Here is a 22,088-nt window from a genome sequence, read left to right as displayed (position 1 = left end):
TTTGTGACACTAATTTCCATTGACTATAATGAGCTTTGGATCAGGACCACTATGGGCTAATAGAGACAGGCATCAGCTATCTGATGCCTAGTGGAGGAAATGAACTCAGACACTTCCTAAAAATGTCATTTAAGTCTTTTTTTATGCAGCAGGGAATTTTACATGATTATTGAAAACTTAGTGTTATTGGTGGAACAGTGTCCGACGCCCCAATACTTTGAGTCATAAAATGTACTGAAAGGGACAATATTAAAATATAAAAATGTTTGTAGTACTGAGAATTTCACTCCCACCTCTTCTCCCCTCCACACTATTCTTTTTGTTCTGAGTGCCCAGGGGTGTGTCTTGATAACTGAATTTGGTGGGCTTTTCAGGCTGTGTCTGAGATAAGTGCTTCAAATATGTTTAGGACTCTTCATTGTTGTATGTTTTCTGTGCATTGATCGGAATTTTTTTTATTTCCTACATCCCTACTTAGAACTAGCTCTAGTGACTGCATATCTATAATGCAGAGAAAAGAAGATTAAGAAATATATAATACTGTTGTTTTGATAGTGAACATTGATTTCACTTTCACTGCAGTGCAATATCGCAAGTACCGCTCAGAACACTGTCACATCGTCTTAATACAAATTTAATAACGAAAAAGAAGAAAAATAACCATGCATCATCCTTTTTACCATTGTTCTTTTTTCAGATTAAACATCCTAGGCAACAATTTCATTTCCCATCAGCAGGATCTACACCTACAAGAAGCCCCTCATTACACACACACACACACACACACACACACACACACACACACACACACACACACACACACACACACACACACACACAATTAAATTACATCCATCCTTAGAGAAGTGAAAAGAAATTGGTTCTTGGGTTTAGAAGACGCCTTTGAACCCTTCACAATGAGTCTAACAAAGCAGATTATATAGGACAGCAAGAACTAGTAACCAGAATTAATTCTGGAACCAGCATATAAATATCCTACTGATACACCGTTAAACAATTATAAATAATCCCACAAACACAAACTAAAGAGAACCGAAAACATTAAGCATAACTCAGATGCTGCTGTAAGCTTTGATTCATGGGAAGTGGGAGAAAATGTCATAGTAAGTAGTCCTCAGGTGAACATCCCAGACCCTCATTCGCTTGAGTATATACTGTAGGACACTCAAGAGGCTGACACACCAATCTCAGGTCTTAAAACAAGAGGTTAGGGAGCAGGCAGTCTCAAAGGTAGACTGGTACAGTGTCAATAAGGCCTTACATTATCCTGAGTTCCTTAGGACAGCTGTGGTATCCACTGCATTGTCTCTACAGGACAGAACACAATGGGAGCCTATTTCCTGACTGGGAACACCAGATATTAATGAAATACAAGTTAGTAATAATTTGCCAAAATATAAATCTTAACATTCATGGCCTGATTTTTTTCCGAGGTTCTGAGCATACGCAGATGACAGACACTGAAGTCAACATGGATTCACCAAGGGCAAGTCATGCCTGACCAACCTGATTGCCTTCTATGATGAGATAACTGACACAGTGGATATGGGGAAAGCGGTGGATGTGATATACCTTGACTTTAGCAAAGCTTTTGATACAGTCACCCACAGTATTCTTGCCAGCAAGTTAATGAAGTATGGACTGGATGAATGGACTATAAGATGGATAGAAAGATGGCTAGATCGTCAGGCTCAACAGGTAGTGATCAACAGCTCGATGTCTAGTTGGCATCCAGTATCAAGCAGAGTGTCCCAGTGATTGGCCTTCGGGCCAGTTTTGTTCAACATCTTCATTAATGATCTGAATGATGGGATGGATTGCACTCTCAGCAAATTCATGGATGACACTAAGCTGGAGGGATAGGTAGATATGCTGGATAGTAGGGATAGTGACCTAGACAAATTGGAGGACTGGGCCAAAAGAAATCTGATGTGGTTCAACAAGGACAAGTGCAGAGTCCTGCACTTAGGATGGAAGAATCCCATGCACTGCTACAGATTGGGGACCAACTGGCTAAGCAGCAGTTCTACAGAAAAGGGCCTGGGTATTACAGTGGACAAGAAGCTGGATATGAGTCAACGGTGTGCCCTTGTTGCCAAGAAGACTAACGGCATATTGGGCTGCATTAGTAGGAGCATTGCCAGTAGATTGAGGGAAGTGATTAGTTCCCTTTATTCGGCACTGCTGAGTCCACATCTGGAGTATTGCGTCCAGTTTTGGGCCCCTCACTACAGAAAAGATGTGGAAAAATTGGAGAGAATCCAGCAGAGAGCAACAAAAATTATTAGGGGGCTGAGGCACATGACTTACGAGGAGATGCTGAGGGAACTGGGCTTATTTATTTTGCAGAAGAGAAGAGTGAGGGAGAGATATGATAGTAGTCTTCAACTATCTGAACAGGAATTCCAAAGAGAACGGAGCTAGGCTGTTCTCAGATGACAGAACTAGAAGCAATGGTCTCAAGTTGCAATGGGAGAGGTCTAGGTTGGATATTAGGAAACACTATTTCACTAGGAGGGCAGTGAAGCACGGGAATGAGTTACTTAAAGAGGTAGTGGAATCTCCATCATTAGAGGTTTTTAAGGCCTGGCTTGAGAAAGCCCTGGCTGAGATGATTTAGTTGGGGATTGGTCCTGTTTTGAGCAGGGGCTTGGACTAGATGATCTCCCGAGGTCTGTTCCAGCTGTAATCTTCTATGATTCTTTGAAGTCAACAGGAGCTGTTAATAGTCAGAACCTTTGAAAATCAGGCCAGACAACAGCAGATTCTTTGAAGACATTTGCTGTACCATGGTATAGCATACTTTCCTTTGCATTGCAAAAGCTTTCTAAGCACACTGAATATTTCCATTTGAAATATATCAAATACCAAAGACATTGTGTATACCACCAATAAAAATGGAGAAGGAGAAATATATATAATTTTTTACTGACTAATGATATTTCTTTTGAGGCACAATATAAATAAAGTGTATTTCATTTTATGTCAACACAGTATGCTACCTCTCAATAGTGCCCTGTCCACTAACCATATGTTAGGCAGTATTTTCAGTTAAAGGAAGGCCCCCCCAATCCCAAATGAACTTAAAAAATAAAATTAATAGCCCCATTCACTAACCCTCTGGATCGAGGAGTGATATAATAGGAGAACAATGTTTGTATAGCTTCAAAATTCATGTTTCCTTTCTCCCTCCAGGTATCAGTCTCTCTCAACCAGCCCCAGAAGTCTACAAGTGCACCCCTATTAACCTGGATGGTTTAGGTGAGGCTCAGGAGTCGATGACATTGAATGAATGTCTAAGGATTAATGATGGACTCCTGAACAAGGAGGAGACTGGAACTGAAACATGAACTTCTAGAAACATCCAGAGAGCTTTTTTCACTTCCATTTATGTGAGACAAAACAATAGAATTCAGTCTGCAAACCCTATTGGTGAGTGAACTCTACAGGGTTTGCATAGTTCTAGTCACTTGCAGCTAACTCCTCTGATGCCCACACTCATTAACCAAGCAACTAACAAGATGCTACTTGCAAGCCCGCAGACAGACTTATGATCTATTATACTGCCTGAGAAATAGTTTGTCATCATTTCACTAAAGACTAACATAATGCAAACACAAAGGAGGAGAGTTAGTTAACGTGGCATGTGACATCTTAACTCTACGTTTTCTGATTTTGACTGTTTAACTTTTTAAAGGCATTTGAGTTTTATCAATCCATAATATGGAAGAATTTGGCTAGATACCACCAGAACTCCCTTTCTTATATAACTCCAGTCCGATAACCTGATTCTCCACTGCACAAGGTATGAGATACTCTGCACACAAGTATGAAACAGTACCAAATCAGAATTCTCCACTCATCTACCCAGGTGGCGATGTTTTATATCCACTTTGCACAGATGAAAATGACTACAGAAGGACACAGCACTGTAGATTGAGACCCAATGTGCATATTGAATAAAACATTCACTGTGAGCACCTATTTCATACTCAATGAAGCAACTTTTCATCTTGCACTGGATTCAGAATATCTGATGTTTTGAATACACAACAGGTTCAAGAGCCCTGCTTTATTCAAGGTGTACGTTGCCTAGGAACCTATAGAGCCTAATAATGCACACATGAGACACTCAAAATGGGGCACAAATCCCTACAGCATTCAGGGCTCAGTTGTTTGGGCTCCCTGGATTTTGCTTCAGGGATCTTAGAATGATCCAGCTCACTCCCATCTGTGCAATGGTCACACCATTCCTTCTTGGTGACTTGACTCCTACTCAAAATCAGAGTGCTGAAAAGGGTTAGAAAGAGTTACGAGCAACTGAAAACAGGAAAGAGGGGCCCTAAAACACTTCAGCAACCTTAAGTGTAACCTCAGCTCCAGTAGGTATATATACCTGGCGTATTTGGTGATTTAAGAATGGTCTACACCTTCTCAGCACAGCTGCCTGTAAGAACAAAAACAATACAGGAGAAAAACATCCCTTCTTATCCCTGAGCCTTTGATATGCACAGTTCTACATTAGTAAGTGTGACACAATGAGTGTTTTGCAAAAATACACCATCAAAGCACAAGAGATTTCAATAAAGAATAAAAATTCTGAAAAGAGAGAAAATTCAGACTTCTGGACATGAATGGGAATTAGTACACACCCTAGCTGAGAACAGTTAGCTTGTCATTCCCTGCACTCCTAATTTTAATATAGCAGGAAGAATAGGAGTGTTAAGTAAACATATGTGGACAAAACTGGAAAGGGACCACGCATAACAAATTAGCTCATGGAGTTATTTTATCGGCTAAAATGATGGTACTATAGCTGTAACTAAGTTTGAGCTCCCAGAGCAATACAGTTCTTCTTTGACAACAGATTACTTATATTGCTTTCTTTTTTCTATTCCCTGTGCTACTGAAATTTCCTCTCAAATTCCATCTTCTAAAACCAATCTTAACCCCATGACTGCTATCACAGGACTCAACCACTGAGATGAAAGGTGAATCATTTACAATATCTTCCTCTGAAATTAAAACCAATCCTAGGCTTTAAAAATATATATAGATCCTTTCCTCATTCAACTTTCCTTTATAAAAGACATGCAACATTACTCTGAACACAAATCCCCACACACGCATACAAGCCTGGTGAAATCTTACCGTAATTATTGGTAGCCCCTATCGTTTGGCCAAGTTAAATTCCAGCTCTGAGGCACTACCAAGGACGGCAGAAACATCACTGGTATTTTGACATGTGGCATGAGACCTTCTCTTCTCTTTCTACTTTATTATGAAAGAAACAACAATAAAACAGTATGGGAAGAGAAATGTCATCTGATGCATTTCAGTGTCAAATAATTTGCTCTTTGTATGTATCTTTGAGCCAAGGATAAAAGGTGCTTCCAGCAAGGATAGTTTTACCGGAAGCAGAAAGATGAAAAAAAAATCATTTAACTGTTTTCATATACTTTGGCTTGGTTTTCCACACTTACTCTAGTGAACAAGCTCAGAACAACTACGAGCATGTTTGGTAACTACCATACTCTGTTCTGGAAGTTTCTGGATTTTTCTGACTGAGTTATCCTGCCTTGCTCTCGGCAAGTGGGTAAAGACAGAGTGTGAGTATCCAACTAAGATCCATGCCTCCTCCCACTACTTCTCTTCCCCTCCCCTGCAAAAACAAGTCAAGTGATGTAGTACAAAGCATGTAGATTAAACATACCTCCGCAGCACCTACCCTATGCTCTGAGAAGCCCTTCCAATTTTAAAATAATACAGCAATCAACCAATATGCTGAAACATTGAAATCCACTGCTGACCACCTACACAAATAGAATTTATTTTCACTCCATAACAGCAGCTTACAGGAAATTTCCAGCCTCGTCCTGCTTTCCTCCCCATTTCAAATGCCAAAAGCATGTCCAGAAGGTTAACAAATCAGGTCTCTGGCAGATTCCAGAGTCAAGTGACCATCAAATATTGCCCTGCCCTTAACACCCTCTCTCTTCTAGGGAGCACTAGATTGTGCACTTCCACTGATTGTAACCGTGGTTTCATAGAATGAGAATAAAGGCTCTCTCTGAGATAAACTGGACCAAAACCAATTAGGGCTTTTGCCCTTATCCATAGCTAGGAGGACGTCATAGACCAACACCATTAACAAAAGTTCAATCCCATACCAAGGTCTAAAACCAGGCAAGTCAGAGTAAAGGAAATTCTTCTTTAGTTGTTGGCCATCGCTTTGTCAACCATCCTTCCCCCAAATGGAAGACAACAATACTTATATATCTCCATTTTACAGAGATAGAAAAATCAGTGCTTAAGTCAGTGAACTTGCTTCCTCTTTTCCTCAACCACTATCCTTATTTTTTACCTTTTTTCCGAGACCCACCTCCCGTCATCTACTCACAATGCACTTCCTTACCACACACCCACTATACGTTTATCTCTCTCAATTCATTTATTTTCCATTCATACAGCTATGAATGCAGATCTAAATTTTATTTGGGGCTCATCTCTAAAATGTTCCGATTATGTTCAGATTTTTTATCATTATTATTATTATTATTATTAATATTTATGCATGTATTTATTTATTGGTAACCATGACTCTTGGGCCAACCCCAAAAAATAAAAGAAGACAATATCTGAAAAAATTAATGATTAGACTGAAAATATGGGTGCATAATGGAATGGCCAACTATAACATCTCTACCCCCACACTCATAATTACATGTATGTACATGTACGCTCAATGAATTTATCCCATTTTATTTTAGCTTTTCTGGATTACTAATTTTCAGGTGTTTCAGCTGGATCATTGCACTTGGATCATAGCAACAGACATCACGTGTTTCAGCTCTACACCAAATTGAGTCTTTACCCACTACGAGAGAAGAAACAGAGAATCTGCTACCAAATATTAGGCTTGTATATAGGAAACCAAAACAGTATCACTGTTATAGTAGGTTTGAATGGAAAATTATGAAGAAGGCAGTGTAGGAAAAATATAAAGGATCATAGACTGAAGAATAATTTAGTAATTTAGAAAAAGTCAAACTGACTTTATCATTTCAGATATATTGATCAGTGGAAACTGTTTTCTATTTATGATTCCTTGTTTTTTCTATTTTATTTTCCCTAAAAGGGAAAGAACGTGTACAGTATTCCTTGAACACTTCCCCCTTCCCTCTCATAAACAGTGCTAAAATTGAGAAAGGACTGTGGGAAATGCAATTCTCCATACTAAACTAATTAGTTCAATATATTAGGAGATCACGATAGAGAAGGATAATTCTTCTTATTAAATGTTTACTGTTCAAGCCCAGCTAACATATGTTAAAAGAAGATTTGGATACGGTTTGTGGGTGCTCTTATTAAGTGAGCCTGCAAAAGTTCTGAAATTCAGCCATCAATGTAGACAATTCTCTCTTTATGGTTTTTGCACATCATGAATGAAAGTCAAAAAGAAGAACATATGACTAAGAAAATGGTCTGATTTCATTTTGACCAGGATTAAAATCTGGACCTGCTGAAATCAATGAGTCATTGGGTCCAGGATTTCATTCTTTAAGTGTACAAGTGCTCAGGCAGCGCAAAAATGTGCTTGTGAAGAGACTTCCAATGATTAGCTCCAAATAAAGAAGAACTAGAAATGTAGTGTATTTAATGCAAGAAAATTGTGACTGGCAGTTGAACAAAGGAAAATCTGGAAAATGTTGCAGTTAGTCAAACATTTTCTAAAGGGAGACCCATTTTTTTTGTTATGAATTAGAAAAAAAGTAGGAATTATTCAATGTTTCAATATTTTGTCTCTAAAACCACATTAAAAATGTAAACTAGAAAACATTCCCTCTCATAAACAGAGACTTCACTAAACATTAATACAGACATTTTCAAGAAACTGAGAGTTCCAGACCAAAGTCAACAGTGAAGAAGTGAATAATCAGTCAGAATAACACTGACTGATCGTTTTCACTTGTATTTATACTATAATGTTCCAGCCTAAAGCACAGCGATTATCACTGTCCACCCCATTGCTTGTTCTAACACTCTAAATTACACCCAACACATCAGAATAGACTTCTCTGGCAATTAAAAATGCCAAACATGTATCCATTCACTAATTAATAATATATAAAATCTCAATGATTAATATAACAATTCATTCACTGAATGCACATAGCAGTTTATCATCAGAGACTTGTTTCAGAAGTAGGAAATGTTCGTAATCTGGGAAATGGTAAAAGTATAATGTACCGTAAGTTATCTTCTATTTAAATAGGCTGATTTAATAATTTTTTTAAAGAGGAAAAAGTAGCACATCTCTATTTTCATGTAAGTGTATGAACACCCAAACTATCCCTATTGTGTATTGTGTATATTTAACACAATGTGCCTTAGAATTTTGGATTCTTGGCTAAAATACATATTGGAACTCCTTCTGTATTTCTGATCTTGTATTTTCTCTATACAATGATTTCTTACAAGAGTTTCCAGGCCTTTTCTTTACTTGGCAAACAGGTTGCCCTCCTGGGTGGAGCAGGAGAGAAATCAGTACAATAATTTGATCACTGACTACCATTATTAAAGATTATACGCTTGGCAGACTCACAGCAGCACAGTATAAAATTATTAAAGCAAGTGTGATACTAGTGCTAAAATACAACCAGATAATGGAAAGTGAGCTGTGCTATAGGTAAGTTTGTAAACCTTCAATGGCTTCCTCAAAATATGTCAGTTTTGTTTTTAATTTTTTTCACAGAATGTTAGGCTTTTGAATCCTAAGGCAAATACAGCCACCAAGATTTTAGGCAGCTAGGCCAAGAAAATCATTTGAACCATGTTGGCTTTGACTTTTATCACACACTTCATGAGAAATGTAAGCAGTTCTAGAAGTTTATTGTAATCATTGATGGCTGAAGTAGCTCATAAAAGGAAGTCTCACTGCCAGAAAAGTTTCAGATCTTACCGTTCAATATAGTTACTGTACAGCAATATGCAGATGACAAACTCAAATGAATTAAATATAATTTTAACAGCATGACTAATTTTTTTCCATTGTAATTGAATTAGACAAACTCAACTCTAATTAACGGACTTGCCACACAAATACCAGAAGGTAAAGAGAAGATAAACAAGAAGTTTTATCAACAAAATGCTTTAGAATTAAAATCTTACGATACCATTTATAAAAATATTGTATTGAGTGACTGGCCAAACACAGCAAGGCATATATTTAATTGGACCTGCTGTAAGCAAACACCCACAGAACCTATGCAAATTGGTCTTCCAATAAAGATGGAGTAGAGTTTTATTCAAAGGTCTTGACCCTCTGATGCAACAGAGCTCTCCTTGACAAAGCCTTCCATCATCTTTGTACTTCACCATTCCTCAAGGTTGCTAGGGATCAGGTTAGCCCTCTGTGAAGCTGTAAATTATTCAGCTTATAACAGCCACATAGATGACATTATGCTGGCTAGACACACTGGAACTCTAGCTATACACACTTCCCACACCTGACACAGCTCTTACACTGGGAAAGGGCAGTGGGGATGGTGTAAAGTTAGAGAGATACCTCAGCTGCCTGCTTAGTGAAGCTTTAAAGCTGCTTTGCATTACTGGAGGGGCCTTAGTGTGAAACGCAATCTTGCTTGCTGTGATGGAGGATATTTTGGAGTTGTCTCTTCAAACAAGAGGTTGGCTGATTAGGGTCGTCACTTGCACAGACTTAACTGTACTTTCAACAGTTCGTAAAAGTGTTAGTAAAATCCTGCTCACCACTAGAACAACTTCCAGTTGACCTGTACTGTCAGTATCATTATTTATTTGTACAATTGTAGTCCCTAGAAGGCATCAACTGGGATCAGTGATTTTGCTAGCCATTGTAAAAGCAGAGTAAGACATTTCCCTTCCGAGAAGTGATTGCAATCTAAATATACAGGATAGAAAAAAAATGGTAGAAAGGGAAATAAAGACATGGAGCGGGGACATGAATTAGAACATAAGCATAACCACATGGGTCAGACCATCTAGCCTAGTATCATTTTTTTCCCGATAGTGGCTGGTGCCAGATGCTTCACACAGAATGAACAGAACAAAGCAATTTATTGAGTGATCCATCCCCTGTTGTCCAATCCAAGCTTCTGGCAATCAGAAGTTGAGAGACACCCAGAGCATGTGGCTGCATCCTTAATCATCTTGGCCAACAGTCACTGATGGACCTATCCTCCATTAACTTATCTTATTCTATATTTTTAAATTCAGTTATACTTTTGGCCATCACAACTTTCCCTGGCAGTGAGTGCCGCAGCTTGAAGAACTTCCTTTTGTTTGTTTTAAACCTGCTGTCCATTAATTTCATTTGGGTGATCCCTGGCAATTGTGGTATGTGAAGGGGCAAATAACACTTCCTTATCACTTTCTCCACACTATTTGTGATTTTATAGACCTCTATCATATCCCCCCTTATCGTCTTTTTTCTAACTTGAACAGTCCCAGAATTTTTAATCTTTCCACTTATGAAAGCTGTTCCATATTCTTAATCATTTTTGTTGCCCTTCAACCTTTTCCATTTCTAACATATCTTTTTTTTTCAGCTGGGGTGACCAGAACTGCATGCAGTATTCAAGATATGGGCATACCATGGATTTATGCAGCAGCATTATGATATTTTCTGTCTTATTATTTATCCCTTTCCTAATGGTTCCTAATATTCTGTTAGCTTTTTTGACTGCCACTGAACACTGAGCAGATGTTTTCAGAGAACCATCCACAATGACTCCAAGATCTCTTTTTTGAGTGATAAAAGCTAATTTCACTCCAGTAATTTTGTATGTATATTCAAGAAATATACTAATATGCATTACTTTGCATTTATTAACATTGAATTTCGTCTGCCATTTTGTTGCCCAGTCACCCAGTTTTGTGAGGTCCCTGTGTAAGACTTCATAGTCAGCTTTGAACTTAACTATACTGAATAATTTTGTATCATCTGCAAATGCTGACAGGTCACTGTCTACCCCTTTCTCCAAATCATTTATGAATATATTGAATCATACTCGTCCCAGTACAGATCTCTGGGGGACACCTCTGTTTACATCTCTCTATTCTGAGAACTGACCATTTATTCCTACCCTTTGTTTCCTGTCTTTTAACCAGTTACTGATCCATGAGAGGACCTTCCCTCTTATCCGGCATGTCTGCTTATTTTGCTTAAGAGTGAGGGACCTTGTCAAAGATATTCTCAAAATCCAAGTACACTATATCAACTAGATCACCCTTGTCTATGTTTGTTGAACCCCTCAAGTTCTTCAAAAAGATTGGTGAGATTGATTTCCCTTTACAAAAGGCTCATATTGACACTTCCCCAACATATCATATTCATTTATGTGTCTCCGAATTCTGTTCTTTACTATAGTTTCAACCAATTTTCCTGGTACTGAAGTTACACTTACTGGCCTATAATTGCCAGGATCAACTCTGGAGCCTTTTTTTTTTTTAATGGCATCACATAAGCTATCCTCTAGTCATCAGGTACAGAAGCCAATTTAAGTAATAGGTTACATACCACACTTAGTAGTTTCACAATTTCATATGTGAGTTCCACTGGCTTATTGTTTAATTTACCTATTTGTTCCAAAGGCGCCTCTATTGACACCTCAGTTTGGGACACTTCTGCTGTTTTGTCATGTAAAAAGAATGACTCAGGTATGAGAATCTTCTTCATGTCCTCTGCAGTGAAGACCAATGCAAAGAATTCATTTAGCTTTTCCGCAATGGTCTTATCTTCCTTGAGTGCTCCTTTAGTGCGTCTATCATCCATGTTCCTAGTTATTGTTTGGCAGGCTTCCTGCTTCTAATGTACTTTTAAAAAATGCTGTTAATTTTTTGAATCTTTCACTAGTTGCTCTTCAAATTCTTTTTTGTCTGTCCTAATTATATTTTTATAATTGACTTGCAAGAGCTTATGTTCTTTTCTCTTTTCCTCAGTAGAATTTGATTCTCCATTTTTAAAGGATGACTTTTTTCATTTCCATTCTGCAACTTCATCTCTGCATTCCTTCCTGAGGTGACATACACCCAGTCAATATGCGGATATTTGAAATCCCCATTATTACTGAGTTTTCTAGTTTTAGCCTCTCTAATGTCACTGAGCATTTCACAATCACCATCTCCAGGGGCAGCTCCAGGCCCCAGCACGCCAAGCGTGTGCTTGGGGCGATACGCCACGGGGGGCGCTCTGCCGGCGTCGCGAGCTTGCCTGCGGAGGGTCCGCTGGTCCCGCGGCTCCAGAGGACCTCCCACAGGCAAGCCGCTGGAGGCAGCCTGCCTGCCACTCTTGGGGCGGCAAAATCCCTAGAGCTGCCCCTGACCATCTCTATTCTGGTCAGGTGGTTGGTACCATATTCCTACTGCTATACTCTCACTATTCAAGCATGGAATTTCTATCCCATAGTTATGGCTCCAGGAGGGGGGACATGGACAGGGGTAGAGGCTGGGGCCACAGCTGAGTGTGGGTGTAGGGCCGGAAGCTGAGACCCCAGGCACAGGGTCAGGAGTGGAGCCCCTGGCACAGGACCGGCAGCCGGGACCCCAGGCATGGGACTAGCAGCTGCAGGACCCTGGGAACAGGGCCAGAAATAGAGCCCCAAGCACAGGCCAGAGTGCTGCAGCACTCTCCATACCCCTAATTCCTGCACCTATTGTCTCAAGAGCCTGTACTTAGTCTCTGAGGGCCATGAGCTGCTTGCATACTTCACCTGCCCACAAGGCAGGTAATAATATATGTTACATTCAGTGCAATAAACTGGATAGCTTACCCAAGGACACACACCACATCAGTGGAAGAGCCAGGAGAGGTACCCAATTCTCTTGAATCCTAGTGCACTGCCTATCACCAAACTAGCAGCCTCACCACTCTCTTTGCACTCCCAATACACAATTTTATTGCATTCTTTTCGAAAGAGCACAATTACATAATAGCAGCAAAGAGTTAAGTGAATAATAAAAGGTTGTCAGGCTAATATACCAGGAACGCTCAAGCAGCCATGAGTGACCTACTCATTGTTTCTATATTCTTGAAGAGTTTATATATTCTGCCACTATTTCTGCATAGAAGACAGACGTAGCCAATGATGTTTAGTAAAATATATTAAACTCCTCAAGCATAATAAAGCATTTCTTGCAATTTTTTTAAGTATTTGTAAGGGGTAGTTTTCAACTCTGACACTGAGATGAGCTTTAAATGTGGTTCTCATTCCTTAATTCATTGTTTAATCTAGAAGCATAAACTTTAACGTAGTGTAAAAGTATCTGGTTTTCAGTTTTATACCGTATGTCTGATTGCAGCTTTCAGTTAATTTATCACATACTGTCATCTCCATCTTTACAAACTGCAATTGGGCTTTATGTTTAAACTGCTTGAACTATATTTTTAAGAGCTGTTATGCATAGTCTATGAACTTTCCTATATATCTTCTATAACCATCTTTCCTATGGTTTACTCTTTAATTCTGGAGAGCATAACCATCCACAGTGATAGAGGTACTCCTTCTCCTGCATCATGATGTGTGTTTGAAAAAGGCTAGGGGATCTACTGAGGGCATTTTAAAGTTTTCTCTTGGTTTTGAATATATCGTGCTATGTAGGTGCCAAATTAGGGAAGGAAAATTTAGCAAGCTCTGCCACATAGATTTCAGACACAGGCATCGTTGGCTATCTACCAGGAAGTATTTCACATCCTATAGCCAACAGATCAGAGCATCTGGGCTACTCTATTAATTTGATATGAACAGAAATAATTTACTGTGATGAGAAACTAGCAGTCTGGGACTACATTAATGGACTAGAGATAGTGTTAGGTATTCTCTCGCTCCATTTCCGCAGTGAAAATAATGTATCCTTTCTTTCTTATTTTGTATGCCATTGCTCCTATAGATGTATCTGTGCCAGTGAATGAAAGGCAATGCTGCTGCTGTACATGATAGCGTCTGCCAATCTAAAACTCCAAACAGAATGATATAGGAGCTCCATCCTGGACATATGCTGAATCAATTCACTTCCCCCTCTATTTTCTGAGCTGTGCAAGATAGCCCAGCAGTGTGTGACTTGCAGATAGTTTACAACACATGGTCCCTCTCCAGTCTGATTTTCTAACCTGGAGCAGATGCCAGCAGAACCCAGAGTGTGAACAGGCCCCACCATGTGCAACCATACATATAAAGCTACTTAGCATGCCACTGCTATGTGCAACTATAAAATGCTAATTAAGGAGAACATGAACAGGAAACCCTACAAGTTGAGAATGATTCTGCAACAATGTGAATAGACCATGAATTCCACTGGAAGTCTCTCTGAAAAACTTGGCTATTTAACTCTTTTGTTTCAGTGTGTCTGTGCGTTTCATTCGTTTGTTTATATAAACACACTGGAGAAAGCCTGACTGGTGTGTTGAATTAGTTGATTTCAGTTTAAATTCAAAAAACTATGATGCCAGATTATGAAGGTTGTGAGGAATTTTGTTATGAAGTACAGTGGTGGTGTGCTTTTGTTTGGCAATAATTGCACATTCTTGAAAATAAACTCATAGCCAAGGTGTGTTAAAAGCTCCTAAAACAGCTGAGCAGAAGCCATGTTCTAGGGCAGTAAAAATCTTCTATGTTGTCCCAATTTGCAGATTAACCAACTGCCTTTGCATTCCTGATGAAGAAAGAGGAGCCACAGCATGAATTTAATGAATAATGAAAATATTTGTTCAAATTAAAAAGTAAATTTTGATTCACCTGTATTCACAGACATTTCCACCAGCAGTTATGCATTTGAATTTTACCATCACAAATACTTCAAGAGATTTTTAGCTGCTGGCTATTAAAAGAGAATTGAAAATAGCAGCTAAATAGTGTGCATCTCAAGCTGTTAATTTTATAGTTGAAAATATAATTTTAAAATGTACACTGTGCTAGTTATTTTCAATTCAAAAATAATTTCTTCTAGAGCAAAAATTATCTCCTAATCAATACCACCATCATCACAGAATCATAGAATCCTAATATTGTAAGGGACCTTGAGAGGTCTTTTAGTCCAGTCCCCTACACTCCAGGCAGGACTAAGTATTGTCTAGTCCATCCCTGACAGGTGTTTTTGTAACCTACTCTCAAAAATCTCTGATGACAGAGATTCCACAGCCTTCCTAGGCAATTTATTCCAGTGCTTAACTACCCTGACAGTTAATGTGCAACCTAAACCTCACTTGCTGCAGTTTAAGACCATTGTTTCTTCTCCTATCCTCACAGGTTAAAAAGAAATTTTCACCCTCCTCCTTCTTACAAACTTGTATATACTTGGAAACTGTTATGGCCCCTCTTAGTCTTATCTTCTCCAGAAGAAACAAACTCATTTTTTTCCATCTTCCCTCATTTTTGTTGCTCTTCTCTGGACTTTCTCCAATTTATTTGCATCTCTTTCTTGAAATGTGGCGCATTTCAATAATCCAGTTGAGGCCGAATCAGTAGAGTGGAAGAATTACTTTTCCATGTCTTGCTTACAACACTCCTGCTAATACATCCCAGAATGACTTTTTTTTGCAACAGTATTACACTGTTGACTCATATTTTGCTTGTGATCCACTATGACCCTCTGATTCCCTTCTACAGTACTCTCTCCTAGGCAGTCATTTCCCATTTTGCATGTGTGCAATTGATTGTTCTCTAAGTGTACTACTTTGCATTTGTCCTTGTTGAACTGCATCCTATTTAGTTCAGATCATTTCCCTAGTTTGTGCAAATCATATTGAATTTTATTCCTATTCTCTAAAGGACTTACAACCTCCCTCCCACCCCCCGCCGCGAGCTTGGTATCATACACAAACTTTATAAGGGTACTCTCCATGCCATTATTCAAATAATTGATGAAGATACTGAACAGAACCAGACTTAGAATTGATCCCTGCGAGACCCAACTCAATATGCCCTTCCAGCTTGACTGTGAACTACTGATAACTACTCTCTGGGAAAGGTTTTCCAACCAGTTACGCACCCACCTTATAGTATCTCCATCTAGCTTGTATTTCCCTAGTTTGTTTATGAGAAGGTCATGCCAGACAGTATCAAAAGTCTTATAAAAGTCAAGATATACCACATCCAGCACTTCCCCATCATCATAATGTGAATTGAGAATTGCAAATATTGCATCAATCTACTGAGCAAGAATTATTCACTGGAGAAATTTATGAATAATTTCATATGATGAATAAATTCCAGAGGTTTGTAAACTCTTCACACAGGCTCCACTTCTGCAAACACTTAGGCTTAACTTTAAATAAAGTTGTCACACTGATTTCAGTGGAGCTATTCATGTGTAGAAAGTTAAGCACATACATAAATGTTATCCTGAGCAAATCCACAAAGAGGTAAAATCCAGATAAATTTATTACAAATCATTCACTATGTTCTTTATGATCTATATGATCTGAATATACTACTTTATTTTAAACATCAAAATGTCTCCACAATATTAATTTATAGATACTGAATTTTAAAAAGGAATATACTGCTATGTGCTATATACATAATGAAAGAATCATTGAACCAGAGAAAGAGAGCAATCCCATGAGAATGACTTTACAGCCTTGTGGTTAGAGCACTCATGGGAGATCCAGGATCCAGCCTCTTGCTCCTATTATTTTTAAATTATTTATTCACAGTGGGACAGCTTGAGCAAGAGAGACTAAAGGAACAGAATATCTCATAGCCCAATAGTACACACCTAAGAGGTGGCAGATCTCTGTTCAAATCCCTTCTCCTCCTCAGGCGGGGGCAGAATTGAACCTGCTTCTCCCATCTCAGTGCTCCAACCACTGGGCTGTAATTTATGGAGGGGGAAGTCCTTTTCCTCTTGTGGCACTTAATACCAAGAGAGTGCTTGCAGCTGTAAATCCCAAGCATAAAGAGGCACCTTCCTGCAGTCCAGATTTAGGTGTTTGTCTCTAAGGTTATGTCTACATTATGAGCTAAGGGTGTGATAGACAACTTTCATATACCTACTCGCAATAGCTGGTTGAGAGCTAGCACAAGTATTAATAGTATTGTGGCCAAAGTATCAGAGACAGCACAGCTTAACCATGCTGAGTATGTGCCCTCAGGGGTCAGGTGGATTTATATTTGGCATAAGAACAGCCATATTGCATCACACCAGAGGTCCATCTAGCCCAATATCCTGTCTTCCAACAATAGTCAATTCCAGGTGCTTCAGAGGGAATAAACAGAACAGGCAGTTATTGAGTGATCCATCCCCTGTCATCCACTCCCACCTTTGGCAATTTAAGACACCCAGAGGATGAAGTTGCATCCCCGATTGTCTTGGAAAATGGCCATTGATGGACCTATCCTCTATGGACTTATCTAATTCCTTTTCTGAACCTGTTATAATTTTGGCCTTCACAACACCCCCTGGTTGACTGTGTGTTGTGTGAACTAATATTTTCTTTTGTTTTAAACCTGCTGTCAATTAATTTCATTGGGTGAGGTTCTTGTGTTATGTGAAGGGGTAAATAACACTTCCTTATTCACTTTCTCTACACCAGTCATGATTTTACAGACCTCTATCATATCCTCCCTTAGTCATCTATTTTCCAAGCTGAAAAGTCCCACTCTTTTTAATCTCTCCAGCTATGGAAGCTCTTCCATACCCCTAACCAATTTTAGTGCTCTTCTCTGTACCTTTTCCTATTCTATTCTATCCTTTTTTTTTCATATGACGTAGCCAGAACTACACACAGCATTCAACGTGTGAGCATATCATGGATTTATATGGTGGCATTATGATATTTCTATCTTATTATTTACCCTTTCCTTACGGTTCCTAACATTCTGTTAGCTTTTTTTCTTTTTAATTTCACTTCACATTGAGCAGATATTTTCTATCTACAATGACTCCAAAATCTCTTTCTGGAGTGGTAACAGCTAAACTAGAAGCAATTATTTTGTATGTATAGTTGGGATTATGATTTCAATATGAATTACTGTGCATTTATCAACAGTGAATTTCATCTGCCTTAGTGTTGCCCAGTCACCTGGTTTTGTGAGATCCTTTTGCAACTCTTCTCAGTCAGCTTTGGACTTAACTATCTTGAGTAATTTAGTGTCTTCAAATTTTGCTAACTCACTGTTTACCCCTTTTTTCAGATCATTTGTGAATATGTTGAACAGTACTGGACCCTGTACATATCCCTAGGGGACACCACATCTCTCCATTCTGAAAAATGACAACTTATTCCTCACCTTTGTTTCCTGTCTTTTAACCAGTTACTGAACCATGAGAGGGCATTCCCTCTTATCCTATGACTGCTTAGTTTGCTTAAGAGACTTTGGTGAGGGACCTTCTCAAAGGCTTTCTGAAATTACAAGAACATCATATCCACTGGATCACCCTTGTTCACATGTTGTTTGACCACTTCAAAGGATTCAAATAGATGGATGAGGCATTATTTCTCTTTACAAAAACCATGTTGACTCTTCCCCATCAAATCATATTCATTTTTGTGTCTATTAATTCTGTTCTTTACTATAGTTTCAACTAATTTGCAAAGCCATGCTGCCACAGGCTGTAGTACCAAAAGCCTAGGATGCAGGCTTTTGTGGTCCCATTCTGAAGTGTCTATCTGTGCACATTAAATACACAAGGAGCATAGGAGCCAACTGAGGCTTTGCGTATCCCAGTGATTTTCTAGGTGCCTAAAAGTTAGGTGCAGCAACATGCTCTGTGTCACCATACCTACGTTTCTTTGTAAATCTAGCTCTAACTGGCCAGATTTGGCTTGCCGTAGATCTGAAGGAACTCCATTGAAAATCCACTGAAACCAATGGAGTAACTTCAAATTTATGTCAGTCTAACAGAGAGAAGAATTTTGCTCTCAGTGTTTAAACCTGTCGTATGATACCATTGAATATTCAGGGTTACTGGGCTGCTCAATTTGGCACACTGGTTTACAACAACAACTAAGATATAACACACCGGTATCACTTAGCTACTATTTCATCAATAAACATATGATAGAACTTCATTAAAGAACAGATTGAAAATTATGAAGCTACTCAGCCATCTGTGTTGTTAGGATTGCAGACGTTAAACAGAGTTTTTTTTTTAAAACACATATGTAGGATATACAATTAGAAGTCATTTCTGACTAGACTAATAATATTCCATTAATATAGTTTTACAGGGATAGGAATTGTATTATTCAAAGGACTGTAGTATATTCCAATTTTATTTCTTTTCTATCAAATCACACACACACATAGCCATTATTACTTATACTCTATGCTTACCATAAGACAAAAATTGAAATTAATTCTATGTTCATGAAAACACCAAGGTCTGAAAGCTCAGGAAACAAACTTCTTGTTATCCACCAAGTATGTGTCCCTGGCCACTCTTCTCCATAAACATCCCTCATACCTGTCCTGGGGAGACTCCACAACCAGAGTTTCAAAGTAGCAAAATCTCCAGGCCTCTTCAATCTTTGGCTCCAAAACTAAGATTCTAAGACTATTAACTAGGGTACTGATTAAGGTAAAACTGGTTAGCGACCTAACAATAACTGACATTTATATTGACATCTTTAGATGAAAAGCACTAAGTGTTAATCTTTTCAAACATTTAAAGTAGTCACATTTAAAAATCTTTTACTAATTTGAGATATTCCATTTTTATTTATGTCAGTATTTGCCATTTGATGTTTAGAGAATCTCTCTCAAACAGGATCTTTCAAAATGTAAATGAACAAACAAACCCCAAATCTTTTATGCGCAAACACAATATAGGAAGTACTTCTCTCATCACTGAAATGGAGCCACATTGAGATTAAAGATGGCATTCTTTAAATAGCAGAAAGCAGCACTACTTCTTGTAGTCCCTAGATTTATATGGATGTCTCACATTGCCATTCCAACCCTACTTAAATTAAGTAAATGGGAATGCTTACATAAGAAAAGATATGTAAGTGCATAAGTGTTTACAGGATTGGGGCCCCAGAACACAGTTTCCTACCAGCATGATGCTAGAACACTGTTTCCTACCAAATCTCATTTAATTCACAAACAGAACACTTTGTCTAATGTTAGTTAAGTTTCCTTTCAACAATGAACCATAAAAGAAAATACAAAATTGAGGACTAAACAGGATTAAAAGGTTAAAAAATCAAGTACTCTCATGTTAGGAAATGTCAGATTCCATGTTGACCGTGCAACCTGAATTCAGCTTCTTTGTGTACATAAATTATGATGCAGTCTTCAATTACATGACCCCATATTATTATCTTATGCAGAACCATATATATATGATACATATATATATGTATCATTCAATGCACAGGATGATTATGTTCTGGGCATGAATCAGGATTCTGTGCTGAAGGAGTCTGTTGTCTGCATGTCCCAGCCTATCTGTTGAAGAAATTGGAAGGTGTATAGTGAATGAGCCAAGGGAAGAAAAAGAATGGTCTTGTGGGTAGGGCAGTTGAATGTTGCCATGGAGATTTGGACTAGATCCCTGCATCTGCCACAGAGTTCTTCTGTGATACTGGTCATTTCACTTAAACCAAAAGTTTCACATAGTCACTTCAACTTTAATCAAAGGCTGTATCATAATGCATATTCACAGGGTGGGGAATGGAGGAATTAATGTTGTGTGGGCACCATCACTGTGGAATTTCCTAACTTGAGAATGTTTGACTTTTCAACCTTTTCATTCTTTTTGATCATTGATACATTTTTGTTTCTCAATTTTCTGAGATTTTAACAGAATGAACACATATGGGCTATTTAAATAATAAAGCCCTCACACATTGGTTTCAATGAATGCTTATTTTATTGCTGTTATCTTGTGCAGTTGCATATTTCAGTCAGTGCCATGCTGACCAATTCAGTAAAAGTAATTAAATTTAAAAAGTATCAGAGGGGTAGCCGTGTTAGTCTGGATCTGTAAAAAGCAAAAAAGAGTTCTGTGGCACCTCACAGACTAACAAACGTATTGGAGCATATGATTTCGTGGGGGAATACCCATTTCGTCAGACGCAAGTGGGTATTCTGATGTCTGATGAAGTGGGTATTCACCCACGAAAGCTTATGCTCCAGTACGTCTGTGAGTCTATAACTAATTATAGTCTATAACTTGTTAATGTAACAAGTTTTACTGTAACTTCTAAATGACTTATTTTTTAAAATTGCATAACCAAAAAACTGAGTAGGGACTCATCTCTGTAACTTCCCACTTTTTTAAAAAAAGATAAATGTCCAGAAAGTTGTAAAACCCAATTTGGAGGTATCATAATCTACACACAAAGGAGCTAGAATTTTGTAGCTTATTTTCATGTAATCCTTTCTGAGGAAAGCAACAACAATTACCTTTTAAAAAGAAACAACATAATTTTCCCCAGTACAAACCCACAGGAGTTTACTTGAAGCTGATCCAAACCCAGTGTGTTTTCATCACAGCTCCTCCTGGGTCCCTTCGTGTAACAATGTCATGAGAGTCCAGGGGAAATCAGTTATCCAAGATGGCTGTTGCCATGACAACAAGAAAATTCTGATACTACGTTAATTATAGTTTTGCTACTGTAAGACCATAATAAAATATACATTACATTTTATAAATACTGTACTTTTACATATGAATACCCAGGTAGTCTCAGGTTATAGGAATGAGAGACATGGAAAGAAATCTAGAGACTAGAGGACATAGCTAGCATAGTATCTAGAGCCAGACTTTGCTATTGAGCCAGCATGATGCTACCCTGTATGTAGAAAAAAATCAGAGATCCTAAATTGTGGTAACCACTAAAAATCTCATGGCACAATTCATGTAAAAAATGGTTGAATTTCAGTGGGTCTACTCAACTGGATAAAGTTACAGACATGCTTAAACATTTGCTTAAATGGGACCGAAATCTTTAAGGTTATGATCCTACAAACATGCATATGCTTAACTTTAATCATGTAAGTAGTCCCACTGAGTCAACAGCTAATGTCTTAAGTGTTTGCAGGATCAAAGACTATTTTTAAAAGAAGGAATTCCCATAT

The 22,088-nt window shown here is 38.3% G+C and overlaps 1 protein-coding gene across 11 annotated transcripts in view; it reads right to left on the bottom strand.

The window, feature by feature from the left end:
* Positions 1-22,088, bottom strand: part of DMD (dystrophin) — a 2,125,007-nt gene that overhangs the window by 1,709,914 nt on the left and 393,005 nt on the right. Inside the window, exon 2 of one of the 11 annotated variants that reach the window (XM_050936437.1) lies at positions 14,796-14,877. The exons of the other annotated variants lie outside the window; for them this stretch is intronic. Within the exon in view, the coding sequence (XP_050792394.1) occupies positions 14,796-14,811 (16 nt within the window). The 5' untranslated portion in view covers positions 14,812-14,877. The remainder of the gene's footprint in view (positions 1-14,795; positions 14,878-22,088) is intronic. 11 annotated transcript variants of the gene reach the window in all.

This window comes from Gopherus flavomarginatus, chromosome 1, assembly GCF_025201925.1.
Source record: "Gopherus flavomarginatus isolate rGopFla2 chromosome 1, rGopFla2.mat.asm, whole genome shotgun sequence".
NCBI lineage: Eukaryota > Metazoa > Chordata > Testudines > Testudinidae > Gopherus > Gopherus flavomarginatus.
This window is presented reverse-complemented; position numbering and strand designations above follow the sequence as displayed.